This window comes from Patella vulgata, chromosome 6, assembly GCF_932274485.2.
Source record: "Patella vulgata chromosome 6, xgPatVulg1.2, whole genome shotgun sequence".
Lineage (NCBI taxonomy): Eukaryota > Metazoa > Mollusca > Gastropoda > Patellidae > Patella > Patella vulgata.
The window spans coordinates 38492755-38515570 of record NC_065884.2 but is presented as its reverse complement, the minus strand read 5'-3'; the positions used below and the strand labels follow the sequence as shown (position 1 = coordinate 38515570).

Sequence of the window (22816 nt, the reverse complement as noted above, 5' to 3'; positions counted from 1 at the left end):
TTGTGTACCAGAAAGCCGTAAAATCCAAGATGGCCGACATTTGCCTAATCAATGTACAAGAAAACCCCGAACTGTTAGTTTAAGACCCTATAAATGTATTATGAACATATAAATTAATGCCTTTGGGGTCATTCTTTCATTTGAAGATATAGCCAGTAGTGTTACTGGTCACTGATAAGGGGGGGGGGGAAATTAGTAAAATCAAAGAAGGCCGAATTCGCCAAATCAATGTACAAGAAAATTTTAACTGTTTGGTTTAAGACCCTATAAGTGTAATATGAACATGTAAATTAAAGTTTTTGGGGTCATTATTTTATTTGTTATAAACTTACATTTCATGTTTCATCAAAATAGGATTAAAATTGTGACCTCAATAGGGTCCACAACCTTGATATACGCTATTTGAGAACGAAGGGCGGCGATTTTGTCTGTCAGTTTTGGACTGATTTTCACGAAATTCGAACTCAGCCATCCTTAGGGTGTAACGGTGATATAATCATACGTTTTTTTAAATCAGATAAAAATTATGACCTCTATAGGGTCCACAAACCTCAAAACGCGATTTTTTGTACAATCAGGGGTCATAATTCAGGAAGTTACAGTCCGATATGCGCGAATATCGAAAGGAACCAAGATCTTTGGGTTATAAACTTACATTTCAAGTTTCAACAAAATCGGATAAAAATTGTGACCTCTATAGGGTCCACAACCTTGATATACCATATTATTACGCTATTTGAGAACGAAGGGCGGCCATTTTGTCTGTCAGTTTTAGGCCAATTTTCATGAAATTCGAACTCAGCCGTCCTTAGGGTGTAACGGTGATATAATAATAAGTTTTTTCAAATCGGATAAAAATTATGACCTCTATAGGGTCCACAAGCTAAAAACGCGATTTTTCGTACAATCTGGGGCCATAATTCAGGAAGTTAAAGTCCGATCTGCACAAATATCGAAAGGAACCGAAATCTTTGGGTTATAAACTTACATTTCAAGTTTCAACAATATTGGATAAAAATTGTGACCTCTATAGGGTCCACAACCTTGATATACCATATTTTTACGCTATTTTAGAATGAAGGGCGGCCATTTTGTCTGTCAGTTTTGGGCCGATTTTCACGAAATTCAAACTCAGCCGTCCTCAGGGTGTAACGGTGATATAATAATATGGTTTTTTAAATCGGATAAAAAAATATGACTTCTATATGGTCCACAAGCTAAAGATAGGTTGCCAGGCAACGAAACATACGCCCACAGCAACTAAATCGTCCGGGCAGTCAACAAGGGTTGTCGCATATTTTTACTTTTTTCGGTAATTAAACATTTATAATACACTAAAATCTGATTAAGAGTAACAACTCGCGGAGTAATTATCAGAAAACTATTAGATTTTGTTTGGTTTTTATAAAGTTCTGCCCCATGCTAACGTTTTGTATGCAAAGCTTTAAATATCATGGATTTAACTGTTCAAGTCATTAAAATTCATTGAAAATCAATATACTTGTTCGTCTCAAGATCTTAAACTCTGTGTATCAATCTGAAGTCAATCGGATGATAACTTTAGCCTTTAGAGCGTCACAAGATTTTGCAAAGTGATTAAGGGCCATAACTTTGGCAGTAATTATCGGAAATCGTTGAAAATCAATAAGAATCTTCGTCTCATGACTTCAAACACTGTGTATAAATTTAAACTCAATTATCGGAAATCGCTGAAAATCAGGGGTCATAATTCAGGAAGTTATGGTCCGATATGCGCGAATATCGAAAGAAACCGAGATCTTTGGGTTATAAATTTACATTTAAAGTTTTAACAAGATCGGATAAAAATTGTGACCTCTATAGGGTCCACAGGCTAAAAACGTGATTTTTCGTACAATCAGGGGCCATAATCCATGAATTTTCGATACGATACATGCCAATATCGAAAGCAGCCAAGATCTTTTGGGGATAAACCTATATTTCAAATTTCGGCAAAATTGGATAAGAATTGTGACCTGTAGAGAGTCCACAACCAATTGTGGACGGACAGGGGCGACGGCATAATACGTCCACATGAAAATGTGGGCGTTGTTACCCATACAGGGTCCACAACCTTGATTTACCATATTTTTACACTATTCGCGTACAAACGGCGGCCATTTTGTCCGGCAATTTTGGTCCGATTTTCACGAAATTAGAACTCAACCTTTCTTAGGGTGTAACGGTTGTATAATAATACGTTTTTTTAAATCAGATAAAAATTATGACCTCTATAGGGTCCACAAGCTAAAATTGCGATTTTTCGTACAATCAGGGGCCATAATTCAGGAAGTTACGGTCCGATATGCACGAACATCGAAAGGAACTGAGATCTTTGGGTTATAAATTTACATTTATAGTTTTAACAAGATCGGATAAAAATTGTGACCTCTATAGGGTCCACAAGCTAAAAACGTGATGTTTCGTACAATCAAGGGCCATAATCCATGAATTTTCGATCCGATACATGCCAATATCGAAAGCAGCCGAGATCTTTTGGGGATAAACCTATATTTCAAGTTTCGTCAAAATCGGATAATAATTGTGACCTGTAGCGAGTCCACAACCTTGATTTACCATATTTTTACACTATTCGCGTACAAACGGCAGCCATTTTGTCCGCCAATTTTGGTCCGATTTTCACGAAATTCGAACTCAACCTTCCTTAGGGTGTAACGGTGATATAATAATACGTTTTTTTAAATCAGATAAAAATTATGACCTCTATAGGGTCCACAAGCTAAAATTGCGATTTTTAGACAATCAGGGGCCATAATTCAGGAAGTTAGGTTCCGATATGCGCGAATATCGAAAGGAACCGAGATCTTTGGGTTATAAGCATACATATCAAGTTTGAACCAAATCGGAAAAAAATTGTGGCCTCTACAGTGTTCACAAGCTAAAAACGTGATTTTTCGTACAATCAGGCGCCATAATCCATGATGAAGTTACAGTCCGATACATGCCAATATCAAAAGGAACCGAGATCTTAGGGTGAAAAACCTATATTTCAAGTTTCATTTAAATCGGATAAAAATTGTGACCTGTAGACTGTTCACAAACAATTGTGGACGGACGGACAGGGGTGATGACAATATACGTCCACAATATGTGGGCGTATAAAAATCAACAAGGTTCATAATCTTCAATCCCAAATTTGAATATCAATAGGGTTCATTCTCTCACTTCACACCAAATTTGAAAGAAATCTGTTTCAAGCTGTAGTGTCTATCATGTTTACAAAGTTTTTGGAAAAGGAGAGGGGGTAGGGTGTAACTCTTGTAGGAACATACAAGATACGCCCACATTTTGCAGAGGTGGATAGAGAACAGCTAAAAAAAAAAAAGAAGTGATTTTTGTACAATCAGGGGACATTATCTAGTAAGTTATGGTCTGAAATGCATGGATATCGAAAGTAACTGTGATCTTTGTGATATAAACATATATTTTAAGTTTCACCAAAATTGGACAAAAATTGTGACCTCTAGAGGGTCCACAACCTTCATATTACTTATATATGAACGTTTTTTTAAATCAGATAAAAATTGTGAACTCTAGAGCCGTAGAGGGACCACATGTTAAAAACGCGATTTTCGTACAATAAGGGACCATAATCCAGGAAGTTACCGTCTGATACATATGCCAATATTGAAAGGAACTGAGATCTTTAAATCTAAAGTTTCACAGAAATCGGATAAAAATTGTGACCTCAAGAATGTCCACAAGCTAAAAATGTGATTTTTCGTATAATCAGGGGCCATAATCCATGAAGTTTGCAAGAGATGGACAGAGAACGAGCTAAAAAAAAAATAGTGTGATTTTTTTATACAATCAGGGGCCATATTCCAGGAAGTTACAGTCTGATCCATGCAAATTTCGACAGGAACCAAGATCTTTGGGAGATAGACCTATATTTTAAGTTTCGTCAAAATCGGATAAAAATTGTGACCGGTAGGCAGTCCACAAACAAATGTGAATCGACACACAGACGTCCAGGGGCAACGACAAGAGAGCGATGGGGTTTAACCTCCACCCAGCACAAACCAGGTTATTTCGGAACTGGAGGAAACCGGAGGGCCCGGAGAAAACCCACAAGGTTGGACGGGCGACCCTACTCCTCATCAAGTACAACTGGGGAATCGAAACCACACCAGTTGATTCAATGACTATCCAAGCCCCGTATTAAAAATGAAATAGGCTTTAGGGTCTTACTATTCTTGCCCAAACTGGGCATCTTATATTCTAAAGGAAACATCTATGATATTTTACACTGAATAAACTGGTCAACTCTGTGTGGAAAGGATTAAGAGTCATTCCACGAGAAAACCATGCAATATCATGCAGATGTTCGAAGGTGGGGGTCGGCCGTTGTAGTTCATATTCATAGGGTTTGGTAGACCCATCGAGCCTACTCCCCAGCCAAAATCGCCGATTTCAGAAATCAACCGTTTCCGAGATGCTGGCCGATTACGTTTTTCAGCTGATTTTTGCCATTTTAAGGCGAAATTTTAGCTATTTTTGTTGCACTACTACGGCTGTTACAAGACCCTGGTGAACTAGGTTTTGGTTGTTCGTGATAGTCGGGGTCTTACCCGATCACATTATCATGGTAACCTGTTTCAAGTTCATTTTCCATAGGTGTCAGGAGACAACACAAGACACGTGTCTCGAGATACCTGAAATGTACCCTATCTTCAGATCTCGATAACTCCACTGGAGCAGGGTTTGCGATAAAAATTAAAATCAATTTATTTGCAGCTTGGCCAGTTCTACAACATAAGAAATAATATCTTTGTCAGCTAACTTGCAACAGTATGAAAATTCGTGTCGAAAGTTACCAAAAATTTCAGTTTTTATTGGGATACATCGGCTGATTATTCAGGTAACCAATCGCCTATATTGTTATTCAAAGGGTCAATATATCAACTCCAGCTCCCCTTCAACCCGCTTTGCCAAAATATTCAGTCTCGATGCGGTTTGGTATCCAGTCTATAAATCCAAGATGGCGTCTCCCAGTGAATATAGATTTTCGCAAATTCTCGATCTAAAATGTCGATCGTGATTATTGAAACATTTATTTTTTTATGAAAAATTAGAAATTTCAATTCAAATGATGAAAGTCGACAATTATGCAAAACAGACCCAATTTCCATGAAAATCGCCTATTTGACCTTGGCCGTGACCTTCAATCGCGAGGTCATCAGGGATACAATTTGAAGTTCACACGTTGCTCTATCAACAAACCATATCTCATTCGAAAATATCGAAAAACAAATGAGTTTAGAGCTGGGATTTCAAAAAATTTCTTGTCGGACATTTTACCGAAAATAAAGGGGCATAACTCTTATCGTTATTTAAGCAGACGGATTCATACCACAATTAAAAATCATGTGTCAACAAAATATTCAAATCCCGTACGTAATAACAATAGGTGCGCCTCGATATTATTTATATTTAATTCTCCCGTCTTCATTAGCCCATTTCATTCCATTCATTCTATTTAATTCCCGTATGGTATTCAAATTTATGTTATTTATATTACGTGTTTTCGTAATACATTGATTGAATGAAAGCTTGTCGATCCTGCTTCGGCTTCAAATTCACAGCAGTAATATTCCTTCAAAATAACGTGTCTTCGTTTATACGACAGCAAATGAATGAAGAACTTCCGAAATAAGAATAGTTTGTGATGTCAGAACATCGTTTTCTTCTTGACAAAATATTCAAATCCGCACGTAATAAAAATAGGAACACCTCGCTATTTGTGTACGCCTACATTTTTGTGTGGGCGTATATTTTCGTTGTCCCTGTCCGTCCACATTTTCGTGTGGACGTATGTTGTCGTCGCCCCTGTCCGCCCGTCCGTCCACAATTTGTTTATGGACACTCTACAGCTCACAATTTTTATCCACTTTCAACAAAACTTGAAATATAGGTTTATGCCCCTAAGATCTCGCTTTCTTTCAATATTGGCATGTATCGGACTGTAACTTCATGAATTATGGCCCTAGATTGTATGAAAAATCCTGTTTTTAGCTTGTGAACACTGTAGAGGTCACAATTTTTATCCGATTTGGTTTAAACTTGAAATGTATGCTTATAACCCAAAGATCTCTGTTCCTTTCGATATTCGTGCATATAGGACCATAACTTCCTGAATTATGGCCCCTGATTGTACAAAAAGTCGCGTTTTTAGCTTGTAGCCCCCTCTAGAGGTCACAATTTTTATTCGATTTCAAAAAACGTTTTAATATATCACCGTTCCCCGTTAATGATGGGGACGCTCTAATTTCGTGAAAACCGGACGAAACTGCAGGACAAAATGACCGCCCCTCGTACACAAATAGTGTAAAAGTATGTAATTCCAGCGTTGGGGACACGCTCGAGGTCACAATTTTTGTATGATTTGAAATATGTTTAGATCCCAAAGATCTCGGTCCCTGTCGATATTGGCGCATATCTCACCGTAACTTCGTGGAATATGACCCCTGATTTTTACGAAAAATCGTGTTTTTAGCTTGAAGTTATTCTAGATGTCATAATTTTTATCCGATTATAAAAAAACGTTTCAATATATCACCGTTACGCCTGAATGACGACTAAGTTCGAATTTCTTGAAAATCGGACCGAAACTGTCGGACAAAATGGCCACTCCTCATACGCAAATAGTGTAAAAATATGTAATTCCAAGATTGTGGACACTCTAGAGAACACAATTTGTTATCCGATTTTGATAAAACTTAAAATGTATGTTTACATTCCAAAGATCTCGGTTCCGTTCTATATTCGCTAATATCACACCGTAACTTCCTGAGTTATGACCCCTGAATATATGAAAAATCACGTTTTTTTAGCCTGTAGTCCCTCTTAATGTCACAATTTTTATTCAACTTGATCAAACTTTTATATATACTTTTATATCCCAAAGACCTTGGTTCCTTTTGATATTGTCGCATGTCAGTCTGTAACATACTGGATGATGGGCCCTGATTGTACGAAAAATTGCTTTTTATTTTGATTGTTCTCTGTCCATCTCTTGCAAAATGTGGGCGTATCTTGCATGGCAACCGCTTATTCATATTTAATTCCCGTATGGTATTCAAATTTATGTCAGTAATATTCCTATAAAATTACGTGCTTTCGTAATACGATAGAATGAAATTTGCCGATCCGTGCCTACTTCAATCAAATTCATGGCAGTAATATTCCTCCAAAATTACGAGTCTTTGTTTATACGGCAGCAAATGAAAGAAAGACGTCCGAAATGAGAATTACTTGTGGTGATGTCAAATCATTTTCGGAAAATGGTATTTTGAAATTACATTGATAGTTAAATAGCTTCTAAAAGGCATACAGAACTTCAGCATATGGCGTACGACACCGTTAACATATAACACATACAGTAGTTTCGTAGTAACCACTGCCTTATATGGTAAGCGATTTTCGTGCGATAATCGAGATCGCGGGAAAGTGTCACTGTAAATGGGAATTTATATATGGTGTCTTAAAAGAAGTAGTTTCATTACGGAAAATAAGTTAAAGGTTTAATAGGATGTTATATACTATCAGGATAATATGTGACATCAAGGACTAGTTTCTACGTGCTGTCGGTTGATATCAATGAGATTAAATTGTCCGGCAATGGAGAAACCACCGAGGTAATCACGTAGATAAGGTTGATACTCACTCTTATTGGATTGATAAATAGTCCTACAAAAGAGAAGCAATGACTTCTGTTCAAGACTAGATTGATGAAATAGCGTAGGACATGTCCGGAATGTACGGACGAAATCCCAACACTTAAAAAGTGGAAATTTGACGCAAAAAGTGACGAAATTCACAACTTTCGACACAAATTTTCATACTGTTTAAGGTTAGTTGACAACGATTTTATTTTTTATATTGTTAGAACAGGTCAAGCTGCAAATAAAACGATTTCCATTTTTATCGCAAACCCTGCTCCAGTGGAGTTATCGCAATTTGAAGAAAGGGTATAATTCAGGTGTCTGCAGACACGTATTTTGTGTAGTGTCATGACACCTACGGAAAGAGAGGTTGCACTGGGTGATCATTATAATATGGTAGGGTGAGACCCGGACTATAATCACCAACCAAAACTTAGTTCGCCATTGGTCGATTAACGGCTATAGCAATGCTGGGGAGTAGGCTCGATGGGTCGACCAAACCCTGTAAATATGAACTCAATCAGCCGACCCGCACCTTCGAACCTTCTGCATGGTTTTCTCGTGGAATGGCTCTTAAGATCAATTTATTCTATGCCTAAGCATCTATCTGAAGCTCTGTATTGCATTCTCCAGTGTCAGATGAAACAAAATGAATGACATTAGGTTTATCGTCCTACGTTTGTGCTCTAGCTGGGTTCAAGATAGGTTGCCAGGCAACTAAACATACGCCCACAGCAGCCAAATCGTCCAAGCGGTCGACAAGAGTTGTCGTATATTTGTTCTTTTGTAGGTAATTAGGGGGAATTTAATAGACAATTTCATACAGATGACATTATAATTTTCGTCGTTTGAGGGTTCACAAGGTTCTAAAAACTAAAACAAGGGCTGTAACTCTGGAAGTAATCTATAGAAATTGTTGAAATACGACAGACTTTTTCAATTTACTAATTCAAATAATACATATCAATTTCATACAGATCAGATAACTTTTGTCGTTCGAACGTTCACAAGGTTCAACAAAGTAAAACAAGGGCCATAACTCTAGAAATAATTGACAGAAATTGCTGACATTCAATAGGCTTCTTCATTTCACTAATTTAAATGATGCATATGAATTTCTTACAGATTGGGTGATAACTTTTGTCGTTCAAGCATTCACAAGATGCAACAAAGTGAAACAAGGGCCATAACCCTAGATGTAATTAACGGAAATTGCTGAAATTCAATAGGCTTCTTTTTTTTACTAATTTAAATGATGCATATAAATTTCATACAGATCGGTTGATAACTTTTGTTGTTAGAGAGTGTTCACAAGAAGCAACAAAGTGAAACAAGGGCCATAACTCTAGATGTAATTAACGGAAATTGCTGAAATTCAATAAGCTTCTTTGTTTTACTAATCTAAACGATGCATATAAATTTCATACAGATCGGATAATAACTTTTGTCGTTAGAGCATTCACAAAAGTGAAACAAGGGCCATAACTCACGACGTAATTAACGGAAATTGCTCAAATTCAATAGGCTTCTTCGTTTCACTAATTCAAATGATGCATATCAATTTCAAACAGATCGGATGATAACGGTTGTCATTAGAGCGTTCACAAGAAGCAACAAAGTGAAACAAGGGCCATAACCCTAGATGCAATTAACAGAAATTGCTGAAATTCAATAGGCTTCTTTGTTTTACTAATTTAAATGATGCATATAAATTTCATACAGATCGGTTGATAACTTTTGTTGTTGCGTTCACAAGGTGCAACAAAGTGAAACAAGGGACTTAACTCCAGACGAAATTAACGGAAGTTATTGAAATTAAATAGGCTTCTTCATCTCACTAATGCAAACAACATATATCAATTTCAAAACAATCAGATGATGAATGTAGTCTGTAGAGTGTTCACAAGAAATTGTGGACTGTGGACGACGGACGCTCGGACGGACCGACAGACAGAGGGACGGGGGCGACGGCAATATACAACCACATTTCAATGTGGGCGTATAATAAAAAGGGGCATACGTAATGCAGTGTACATGAGGGAAATTCGGCACAGGCGGCAGTATTTCTGCCTCCTTTTCGTCAAATTCTAACTCCCATGGCTTCTTTAATGTACACACCAACATGTACATGTGACCATAATTATTTCCCTTATTCAATCGACTAGACATTGTTCCTTGCCAGGCTCTCCCTATTCTGTACAATTAACAAAGGGAAACAATGTAGGAAAAATCCTGAGGAACTTTCTTGGCCAACGCTGAGATTGAACCTAGGACCTAGTTAGTGGGCTATAGCTAGATCATCATTCTTTATTTTTATTCTCCACATTTTCTTAACACTAACCCATCCAATGAAATATTTTAGTTGAGCACACTATAAAAGGGGGGAGAGAGAGAGAGAGAAAGAGAGAGAGGGGGGGGTAATTATGTCCACCCAGACTAACATATGTTTCAATTTTATTTCAGTAATTCGCTTGCGTGTAGGGGTCTTTAGAAGTGGGAGGAAAACCCATAAGCTTGGACAGGCAACTCATGGTCACGTAGAAGTGGCGAATAAAAAAAACCCCACACCACCTGACTCAATGACTGACATTTTGATCCAATGTGCACGGCTAAATGATTCGGCCACCCAAACACCCCCAGCACTCTCTCTCAAGTAGTTACCTGTATAAACTCAATATTAGGCCTACATGTACATCTTCACATTTTATTATTTGATTTATAACTCAAACGAACTTTCACCCTGGATATCCCTGTTAACTACATAAAATACTTATTTCAGTGATCATAAAATATTCTTTGCTCAACAGAAGTACAATAGACTTTTGTAGAATAAAGCAGGAATGTAATGTTACATAGTGTTTTGTATATTACAATGCTTGATAAAATTTTAATCAAATAAGTCTTTTTACCTTTCCCACTGACTTCACGCCTTTACTTAAGGACACAAACGTTAGAAGCCAAGCAAATAATAAACATAAAGAAATCTTCCATTGAATAGAACCAATATCGTCAATACCATCAGAAATATTCAGTATATGGCTTCTGAAAATATTTTAGTAGTTAAGTGTTGATATTTTATTATTATTATTGTTATTATTGTACATTTTTATAGTGCATAACTTCCACAATTAAGCGCTCACATGCACTTTACAAAATATGGTACAAAAATTAAATATATACAAAAAAAATAAATAAAAATAGGTTGCCAGGCAACGAAACATACGCCCACAGCAGCTAAATCGTCCGAGCAGCTGACAAGGGTTGTTGCATATTTATTCTTTTGTAGGTAATTGGGGGCATTTACAAGACAATTTCATACAGATCAGATTATAATTTCTGTCGTTTGAGGGTTTACAAGGTTCTACAAACTGAAACAATTGACTCCATTTCACAAATTTATATGATGCATATCAATTTCATACATATCGGAAGATAATTTTCATGAATCAAGTATTAACAAGATTCAACAAAGTGAAAGAAGGGCCATAACTCTAGAAGTAATTACTGTAAATTGCTGAAATTCAATAGGATTTGTGGCTTCACTAATCTAAATGATGCATATAAATTTTATACAGATCAGATGATAACTTTTGCCGTTCACAAGGTTCAACAAAGTGAAACAAGGGACATAACTCTAGACGTAATAAACGGAAATTGCTGAAATTGATTAGGTTTCTTCGTTTCACTAATTTAAATAATGCATATAAATTTCTCAAAGATCAGATGATAACTTTTGGCGTTAGAGCGTTCACAAGGTTCAACAAAGTGATACAAGGGCCATAACTCAAGATGTTAATAACCGCTGAAATTCAATAGGATTCTTCTTTTTTACTAATCTAAATGACACATACAAATTTCATACAGATTCGCAGATAACTTTTGATGTTAGAGTGTTCACAAGGTGTAACAAAGTGAAACAAGGGCCATAACTCATAAGACATACATGTAAACATTGAAATCACCTTAAAATCATGTAACTTTCACTAATGCATAAACTATCATTACTATGCATAAATTAAAATGATGTATTACCGAGGAAAAGCCTCAAAGAATAGGCTAAGTGCATTTTTAAATTTTTCGTAAAGTAGGTGGAAAAGGTGATTTTGAGATTATGATTAAACATTTGATTTTATTAGCTTTTCAAGTATATCTCATCATTCTTCTTGAAAAACTTTTTACAGATTCAAAATCGGATGAAATTTTTAAAATTTTTTTTTATGGAGGCTCAAAGTTGCGATTTTTGACATTTCACGGAAGAAAGGTTTTTCAAAACTTTGAAAAAGTCATTTTTAGTGTGTTTTGTGATGCCATATTTCATTTCATATCAAAACTATCAAATATGTAGATGTAAATTCATGAAAAACAACTTTAAGGCTAATTATGTTTCAATTTTCACATTTGTGTAACAATTACTCTGATTTCCCCAGTAACTCCAAAATACATAGGTTTTCTCAAGATTCTGTTTTGTCAAAGTGATTTTGGTCAATTTTTTCATCAAAAATGGTCTTGTCCATGTTATATCTGAAATATTGAACCTGGTTGTTATGCATTTTTAAATCAGTAGCTCTCAAGTAAGATTAACAGAATAAGCCAACAGTGAGGCTGATGTCCCCCGCCGAAATCCCCAAATAAATAGATGACACATATTAATTAATCGCACATCTATTTTTTTCCAAAGTATCAAGCAATCAAACTGATTATCAACTATACACTAAGTTTCATCACTCTCTATCAGATAGAATCAAAGTTATCTTGTCCCAAAGCAGGAAATTGCTTATCTCTGCTTCGCTTTAGCTCGATATGTTAATCATTGAACTCAGTCAAGACGAACATCTACATCAAGTTTAAACATTCTACCTCAATTAGAAGAAGAGTTGTTATGTTCCAAAGTCTGGACCAATCAAAATGCTTATTGCTCGTTAGCCTAAGCAGAAAATTCTTATCATCGAACTTAGTCAAGGTATTGATGTAATGAAACTATACACCAAGTTTCATCACTCTCACTTAATTAGAACTAAAGTTATCGTGTTCCAAAGCATCAACCAATCAAATTGCTTATCTCTGCTTACCCTAAGCAGAAAATGCTGATCTTCACACTCCATCAAGGCATTGACCTCATAAACCCCTACACCAAGTTTGAACATTCAAGCTTAATTAGAAGGAGAGTTATCAGGGCTTGCCATGAGCAAATTGGAGGCGAGTAGATGACTACTCACGCAAATATAGACTTAGGCGAGTACATGTATTTACTCACGCAGAATGATGTGCGTGAGTAGCCATTTAAATTTCATGTGCCTAATGGCAATGCTCTCGTCACTTCGGTGGAAGCGGACGTTGAATAAAGCTATTTCACACACAATGACAATGCATACTCTTTTATTTCCTTGGCAGTAATATTATCTGTAAATCGTCTTCCCATGACAAGAACGTTGCAAGAGAAACTGGGCTTCCCTTTGCCATCGTTGGCGTGCTGAGGGGATTCGGGTAAAGCTTAGAAAGGTAAAAGAACAGGCAAAACAATTTCAATCCCATCAATTTGCAGAAAAGATGAGGGATCGAAAGAATTACTATTAATAGAAACGACAACATCCGCTCAATGTTTGATTATCCAGACACGGCAAAGGACATCCGCTTAAAAACCGCCTGGCAGTACGCGTCTCAAAGTATTTTTAGTAACAACAGTTGGCACTGGAAAGACACGCCGCGTGCGCAATAGTGCATCGATATGAAGGCATACAAATTGTTTACGGCTTTTTATATTACGATATTCAATTATTTCTGATTAAATTATTTTTTATATTTGCGCGAGTACTTAATCACTCACGTAAATTTGGTTTTACGCGAGCGTAGCTTGCGCGCGAGTAATTACTCGCGTCTCGTGGCAAGCCCTGGTTATTGTGTTCCAAAGTCTCAGCCAATCAAATTGCTTATCGCTCTGCTTACCCTGAGCAGAAAATGCTCATCATTGAACTTAGTCAAGATATTGATGTAATGAAACTATACACCAAGTTTCATCACTCTCATTTAATTAGAACTAAAGTTATCGTGTTCCAAAGCATCAACCAATCAAATTGCTTATCTCTGCTTACCCTAAGCAGAAAATGCTTATCTTCACACTCCATCAAGGCATTGACCTAATAAACACCTACACCAAGCTTGAACATTCTAGCTTAATTAGAAGGAGGGTTATTGTGTTCCAAAGTCTCGGCCAATCAAATTGCTTATCGCTCTGCTTACCCTGAGCAGAAAATGCTCATCATCGAACTTAGTCAAGGTATTGATGTAATGAAACTATACACCAAGTTTCATCTCTCTCACTTAATTAGAACTAAAGTTATCGTGTTCCAAAGCACCACCCAATCAAATTGCTTATCTCTGCTTACCCTAAGCCAAAAATGCTCATCTTCGAACTCCATCAAGGCATTGACCTAATAAACACCTACACCAAGTTTGAACATTCTTGGTCAATTAGGAGAGTTATTGTGTCCCAAAAAGTGTAACGGACGGACGGACGGACAAAAAAAAAAAAAGGTAAAAATATCTATATGCCTTCTGTCAAGAGCTGAATATATGTTCATTTTTGAACGATTTTCCGTGGCACACAATTGCCTATTTTTGGGGCGTTTTTGGGACATTAATAAAATATGAAGGAATGAACATACACAAGTGAAACTATGGGAATATGTCAAAAAGTTGTCATAGCAACCAAAATAAAAAAAATATGCAATTTTTGAACATTTTCAACGCCATTAACCATAACCCAAAAGGTCATCACCACACTTTGAAGTATGCAGTTTAAAATATTTGAAACCTATGTAATATCAAATGATATGGATTGTGTAAGTTTGAGAAAAATATGAAGAGTTTGGGTTGTTACCATAGCAACCAGTTATTTTTTCCAAAAAGCATTATTTTCCAATAATTATGACTCCAATACCCGGTATTGATAATTATATTATTTTAAAATCAGAAACTATTGGGCAAGATTTTAAAAATTAAATACCAGCGGCTGCCAGGCAGGATATGCCCACATTTTCGAGAGATGGATAGAGAACAAGCTAACAAGAAAGGGATTTTTCCTACAATCAAGGGCCATAATTCAGGAAATTACAATTTCGATATGCGCAAATATCGAAAGGAACTGAGATCTTTGTGTTATAAACTTACATTTCAAGTTTCAACAAAATCGGATAAAAATTGTGACCTCTATCGGGTCCACAACCTTGATATACCATATTTTTACGCTATTTCAGAACGAACTGCAGCCATTTTGTCTGTCAATTTAGGGCCGATTTTCACGAAATTCGAACTCAGTCGTCCTTAGGGTGTAACGGTGATATAATAATAAGTTTTTTTAAATCGGATAAAAATTATGACCTCTATAGGGTCTACAAGCTAAAAACTTGATTTTTCATACAATCAGGGGCCATAATTCAGGAAGTTACGGTCCGATATGCGTGAATATCAAAAGGATCCGAGATCTTTTGTCTGTCAATTTTTGGCCAATTTTCACGAAATTCGAACTCAATCTTCCTTAGGGTGTAACGGTGATATAATAATACGGTTTTTTAAATCGGATAAAAATTATGACCTCTATAGGGTCCACAAGCTAAAAACGCGATTTTTCGTACAATCAGGGGCCATAATTCAGGAAGTTACGGTCCGATATGTGCAAATATCGAAAGGAACCGATCTTTAGGTTATAAACTTACATTTCAAGTTTCAACAAAATCGGATAAAAATTGTGACCTCTATTGGGTCCACAACCTTGATATACCATATTTTTTACGCTATTTGAGAACGAAGGGCGGCCATTTTGTCTGTCAGTTTTGGGCCGATTTCCACGAAATTCGAACTCAGCCGTCCTTAGGGTGTAACGGTGATACAATAATACAATTTTTTAAATCGGATAAAAATTATGACCTCTATAGGGTCCACAAGCTAAAAACGCGATTTTTTGTACAATCAGGGGCCATAATTCAGGAAGTTACAGTCCGATATGCGCGAATATCAAAAGGAACTGAGATCTTTGGGTTATAAACTTACATTTCAAGTTTCAACAAAATCGGATAAAGATTGTGACCTCTATAGGGTCCACAACCTTGATATACCATATTTTTACGCTATTTGAGAACCAACGGCGGCCATTTTGTCTGTCAATTTTGGGCCGATTTTCACGAAATTCGAACTCAGTCGTCCTTAGGGTGTAACGGTGATATAATAATACGTTTTTTTAAATCGGATAAAAATTATCACCTCTATAGGGTCCACAAGCTAAAAACGCGATTTTTCGTACAATCAGGGGCCATAATTTAAAAATTAAATAAAATCAAAATATTTATACGTCTTTTTTGAAAAAAATTAAGCAGTAGCAAATTGTCGATTTTGGCCATTATCAAGACACATGTTTGTAAACTGTTAAAATTACTTATCTTTACTCTTGTATATTACTTAATATTTAGTTGTTATAGCAACCAAAACGAAAAACAAACCCCCAAAAAGGCAATGTTTTAAAATAAAATCAAGTACAAACAATCCAAACCATTTTAGCATATACTATTCAAAAAAAGTAGGGGATATTTGATTTTTAAGTGTTATTAAAGTCACCTAATGAACTGACGAAGAAACAAATGACAAAATGAAATGAAGTTCACATTCATCGATTTATTCCAAATGATCGTTAGACTAAGTAAGGCACAGACTGACCATTATAAGGGTAAAATGATACTCGGGGTCAAACAGCAAAGTTACCACAGCATCACAACCAAGTCAGTAACAGGTAAATCCTCCTCTGTTTGCCAAACAAGCATTGATCCGATGTGGCATACTCCTAATGAGACGTCTAAGGTCATTTTGGTCCAGATTGTCCCATTCCTGTTGCAACGCAGCAGCAAGTTCTTGGACATTGGCAGGACGTTGTTGACGTTGACGTAACCTCTGTCCAAGCATGTCCCAGACATGCTCGATGGGGGAGAGGTCGGGACTCAGTGCTGGCCAAGGTAATGTGGTGATGTTCTGTTGTTGGAGGTAACCTGTAACGATCCTGGCCCTGTGACATCTTGCGTTGTCATCCTGGAAGATGAAACGGCGGCCATGACGTCGTGCGAACGGCACAACATGGACTGCCAAGATGTTGTCCCGGTAGTACTGGCCTGTAACACGCCCTGCAACAACATGTAAAGCCGTTCTTCCAGCAACAGTGATGCCTCCCCACACCATAACAGAACCACCCCCAAATCGATCATGTCTGATGACGTTAACGTCTTGGAAGCGCTCGTTTCGACGACGCCACACCCTCCTACGTCTGTCCAAAAAATCAACAGTGAACCTTGACTCATCTGAAAACATCACATTGCTCCAGTGTCGATTATCCCAGTGTTGACGATCCCTACACCAACGACGTCTTGCCTGAATGTGATGATCTCTCAAACAAGGGATCACGCGAGGACGTCGGGCGCGAATGTGACCCCTATGCAGTCGATTCCGAATCGTCTGGCCACTCACTCTCACACCAGTGTCTGTTTGAAGACGAGCGCTGATCTGATTTGCTGTGATGACACGATTTCTCAAGGCCAAGAAACGGATAAATCGATCCTGGGCTTGAGTTGTCGCCCTTGGTCGACCTGAGCGTGGTCTGTCCTGTACAGATTGTGTATCACGGTATCTGGACCATAGCCTGCTTATGACAGACTGAGAAACATTCATCGTCCGCGCCACAACCGCCTGTGTTGTGCCGATCTGTAGCATGCCAAGGGCACGTAACCTTTCATTTTGGGTAAGCCGACGCATATCAAAATTTGTTTTCTGGTCACTAAAACAATTAAACTGATGTTTCCACCCTGGAATTCAATGCCACAATGACTGTAACATTCAAAGTCAGAGTCGTGCAAATCTTGGGTTGGACCCTCATGATGATCCCAAGCATCACCTGCATTCCATGCGGTAGCTATTGGTGCGTTTGGGCGTCACATGTAACTGGAAATGTTTCTTCTGTTAGGTTCTATAGTGACTTTTTTCGTAGTCATTTGCATATTTTAGTATTATGCCCCCAAAATCAAATATCCCCTACTTTTTTGGAATAGTATATATAGCCCATGTAATATAAAATATTATGAATTGTATAATATTAAGGACTTTGGGTAGTTGCCATAGCAAATACATAACTTTAAAAATAAGACAACATTACTGTTGTTTCACTATCATTGTTCTCAGCATTGACCAATAAAAAATTATTCTCTAAAGAGTAAAAGTAGGTTACTCAGTTACTGAGTGATTCTGGTAGGCTATGGCAGTCATGTTATAAAGGCCTGGAAGTTACATTTTGACCCAAAGAATTGTTTTATTTTTACTTCAATTTTGAATAGTTTTATTTATTCCTTCAAATCGGTATGTAGCCTATTATTGAGCAACTTTCTTTTTATTTTGTATATTTTCATCAATGTAAATATCAAATCATTGCAACTAAATTTGTTTAATTGGCCAACAAATATTTTAATACTCGAGGTGTTAAATATATTTTCCTAAAAAACAAAGAATTAAAATTATATTAATTAGTATGACAAGTGTTATATAATGCTAAATTATTTAATAAAACGTTTTGCGAAAATTGGGTACGGTATTCGTATTGATGGTATATTGACAAGATTGACCTAATTCTAAACTATAAATAATCTATGTCGGTTCCATCATCTCAAACTCAAACGAAATGTTGTAAATCCCCAACGGCAAATTCAGAAATTGAGCCATATTTTAAAGTTATTTTAGCTAGCGTTAATTCTTTTGTTGGTCAAAATTTATTTGGGTATAATTCCTTTTTTAGGTGGATAAAAATCATATCTATCTTCCTTCACATTTGCGGTCAGTAACGTAATGACTCTTCACGACCCGTGTGGATATTTTACGATTTATTTCCATTCGTGTGCACAGTAAATGCTTTAAAATTGGGCTTGAATTATTCAGTTAACAGCAAATTTCAGAACATTGAAATATTCGTCAATGTTACGGAATATCCAATTCTTGAAAAATGTTTGGTGTTAAAAGTAGAGACATGTGGTAGCTGGGAGGAAATTTCCCTTTGATTTTATATCCTGTCACGTGGCTATAAAATCGCGCGAATATGAGTCACGTGATGTAAACACAGTCGGCCTTGCGAAAGGCCGTGAATAAAATGGAATTAACTATCGTTATTTATTTTCAGGCAAGTCCTTTATTCATATAACATAACACTTACTTCATAAATAAACATCGAGTTGCATTTCGACCTAATTTACGGTGAATATGAGTCTTAGGAACTTGGAATGGATTTTTATTCTCGTGTAGAAATGACATACGTCATAACAAGGCACAACTATGCGATTTATTTTTGACAAAATTGCCCATTGTATACCATTTTCAAGTGCTCGGCAGGCGCACTTAACATGCTCCGATTTCGTTGATTTTAAGAGCATCAAAACGACAATAAAACAAACTTTCAATCAGTCGGGGGTGCTACATTGACAAATCGCCTCAAAAAAAGATTGCATGAACTGAAGTGTTCAACTTACAAAAAATGCATGGTATTTCGAAATGTCAACAAAGCACCCCTGACCGATTGAAAATTCATTCATATATCTTTCTAATGATATCAGAATGAAAAAATAATATTAATAATAAGTGCGCCCGCCGAGCACTTGAAGTGGGGTACCCTCGTTTAAAAACATGACAAAAGTTTTCAGCATAGCGTCAAAACACGGGAAATTGACGTTTTTCAACTTATGTTTATGAAATTAATAAAATGAATACATATATAACCAGCGATTGCCAGGCAGGATACGCCCACATTTTCAAGAGAGATGGATAGAGAACAAGGTAAAATCAATGGCCATAATTCAGGAAATTACAATTCGATATGCGCAAATATCAAAAGGAACCGAGATCTTTGGGTTATAAACTTATATTTAAAGTTTCATCAAAATCATAAGAAAATAGTGACCTCTATAGGGTCCAAAACCTTGATATACCATAATTTTACGCTATTTGAGAACGAGGGGCGGCCATTTTGCCGGTCAGTTTTGGGCCAATTTTCACAAAATTCAAAATCAGCCGTCATTAGGGTGTAATGGTGATACACTAAAACGTTTTTTTAAATCGGATAAAAATTAAGACCTCTATCACTGAGAAGTATCAAAGGTGACATTTGTGCAAATCTGGTACAGATTTCGTACCAATTTGGTAAATTTCTGCAAATATCGGTAAAATTCTAATTATCGCAACAAATCTAAAACCGCGAGGCTAAAATCTGTAGATACGGTGTGTCAATTAACAGGGGTGAGAAATTGACTGAAAGGTGATTTAATTATCGCTAGGGGTGAATATCTCTGTGACGGTGCATTTTGTGTACTGGGTGTGTTTATTAACGGACGGGTTAAAAACGACTGACACGGTGTGTATTCTTTGTTTGGTGAGTTTTCTCGAAAGCGTGTTATAACTGCAGCAAAGGTGATATATCAAGGACCAGTTGGGCTTTATCTGACGCGTAGGTGTTAAATCTAATTTACCGTGCGATTTCTTGTTCGACCGTGTGTTTTACGCAGATCGGTCGTTGTTAAGTGTAGGTCTTTATACATGGATTTATACGTGGGGTAGTTACGTATATGCGTTCTTATACGTATTTCATTTCTTGATGAATACTACGTGTTTTGTACTTTGTACCATAGTTTGACTGCAGTTATTTGTATATTTGATCTTTTCTGTGGGTTTAATTTGTTTACAAATTATCGTGCGTACCACTGAACTATCACGTATCTTAAAATTGATCGCATGCAGTATCATTATTTCCCGATATCTGAAGTAAACTCATTTTGATTATCCGATATATTCTAATCTCCATTGATATCAGATTAACGAAACTGTTTTCGAAGCAGCCATTATATTGTAATCATATTTTCATACAAAACAGCTTTTTGCCGATTTACATGACGTCTTTCCGATATATATTCGCATTATGGTATGTTTGGTTCCCTTCTTTCAACTGCTTAAATGACCCTTCTTGGACAATTAGTCAAAGGTAAAGAAATCTAACTCTCAGTCCCGAAAAAGAGATGTCGGTGTGCAGCTTATTGTGAATGGAAATCGAAGTCATATAATAAAGAAATTCCTGATCAAAGAATGATTCAACCCGCATATTTCAGACTTTACATCGCATCCGTTGCATGTATAAATCGAAAGCACGGACTAGGCACGGCTCCATGGGTTGCCTAGCTTGTTCTATTTCTAAAAGCATGCAATCACCTTTAGAAATCACTTTGGTGTCTTTTGTTATTTCGGTCGCTTTATTTGAAATGATTTTCATAATAAGCCATAGTAATTAGGGTTTCACACTTCTTATTATTATTATTCCAAATTATTTTTGATTAGATCTCAGCAACTGCTTGTCGAATCGTTACGATTTCTTCGTTTTGACTGGAAAAGTGGGTGTGACTTAGAGGATAAAGCTATTTTGAACGTTCTGCAACAATGCGAAATGTCCGAAATCACCGAAGCTATCGTTTTTAGAAATATTGCAGTAATTTTAACAATAATCATTGGATTTTAACTTTCGATACACTTTGGCATAGCCGGAGACAGGGCACATAGCTATGCTACTTTTGATATTTGATTTTCGGCAAATCTTCGCAGATATTAGGCGACAAATTTCGAAAATTTAAATTTTTACAAAAAACTTTTTTATTTACGAATATTTTTTAGTCGTGTTTTACACAAAATTAACGAGTCATTGGCTAATTCAGTTTTTCAGTCCTACATTAATTATTTATTGTTCGATTTGTATAAAACAAAGTTCATATGCTCCGTTGTCTCAATTGCCATTTTTTTTGTTACCGATAGAGTTACCTGTCGACACCGGAAGTGGCGTAATTTTACCAAAAACTACAATTTTGACAGTTAGGTACCACTTTTCGAAAGCAAATATTATTTTTTTCAAATCTGGTATAACTGAAAGGATGCGCCCTTTAAAGGCTCACAAAATGTTGTGCCCAGTTTTTTTAATTTCGATTCCGTTTTCAGGCTATTTCGATTAAAAGGTGAAAAAAGGTGTAAAATTAGTCTGTTTACAACCCATCCAGCGTTTTCATATTTTAAAATATTACTTCGTAACTTTCATAAACTCGTAGCAATAATCTATACGGAGAGAATGTATGTGAAAATTAATTTGTAATATGCGCAGTTGCCGAGAAATGGTCAATTTTGCATGAGCCACTCTTTACGCTATTGTGCCTGTAAAAGAGTCAATTATTATTGGATTTTCATAAAAGTGACACCATTTGATGCATAATGTCAATTGTGACAGTGGCAATTATTATTCGATTTACATAAAATTTTCACCATGTGATGCCTTATGTCATTTCTAATTTCATAAAACTAATTGAACATTTTCATTATCACCGGAAGTACTATACACTTACATGTAACAAATGTATAAAATGAATTGATATTGTTGGATTTGGTTGATACGGCGTCCAGTTTATTTGATGTGTGCAATGCTTATGTGGAAACCTGTTTAATGGTTTCATTGGTACCGGAAGTGACATGTTTAGGGTAACGTGACACCGGTGAAACCCGTCATTACTGCATCGCAGTTCTAGTTTGTGATTTTGTTTTTACTGCCAATTCTGCTTAATTGTGTGCGCTTCGAAATCTAAAAACTAAATTGTCAATTGTGACTAGTTCAACTCAATTTAAAATTTTCAATGTCACCAGAAATGACGAAATTTGGGCAAAAACTGTATTTATAGCCTTCGAAACAAATAATTTATTCAAATGAGTCGTATTTAGTGTTTGTTTAAGATTTTGATATTTGATTCTAATCAACTAAAAGAATGAACCCATACGATCATATAGATATCACAAAATGGTTTCTAACTTGTTCAGTTGCGGAGAAATAGGTAATTTTCAACAGGTCACTTTTCAAGTTTTTTTGTCCACAAAAGTGTCAATTATTATTCGATTTTCATGAAATTTTCACTGTGTGATACCTAATGCCATTTACGATTTCATACAAGTAATTTAAGATTTTCATTATCACCGGAAGTAACGTCATTTTGGCAAAAACTGTATTTTTAGCCTTCAAAACAGAT

General features: G+C 36.3%; 1 protein-coding gene across 3 annotated transcripts in view; it reads right to left on the bottom strand.

Moving 5' to 3' along the window:
- The window catches only part of LOC126825385 (sodium- and chloride-dependent glycine transporter 1), a 337837-nt gene that overhangs the window by 128724 nt on the left and 186297 nt on the right, over window positions 1–22816 (bottom strand). For all 3 annotated transcript variants that reach the window (XR_007681937.2, XM_050555001.2, XM_050555002.2), the window contains one exon: window positions 10613–10745. Coding sequence is in view for 2 of the 3 variants with exons in the window: in XM_050555001.2 (XP_050410958.1) it covers window positions 10613–10745 (133 nt within the window). In the remaining variant the exon portion in view is untranslated. The remainder of the gene's footprint in view (window positions 1–10612; window positions 10746–22816) is intronic.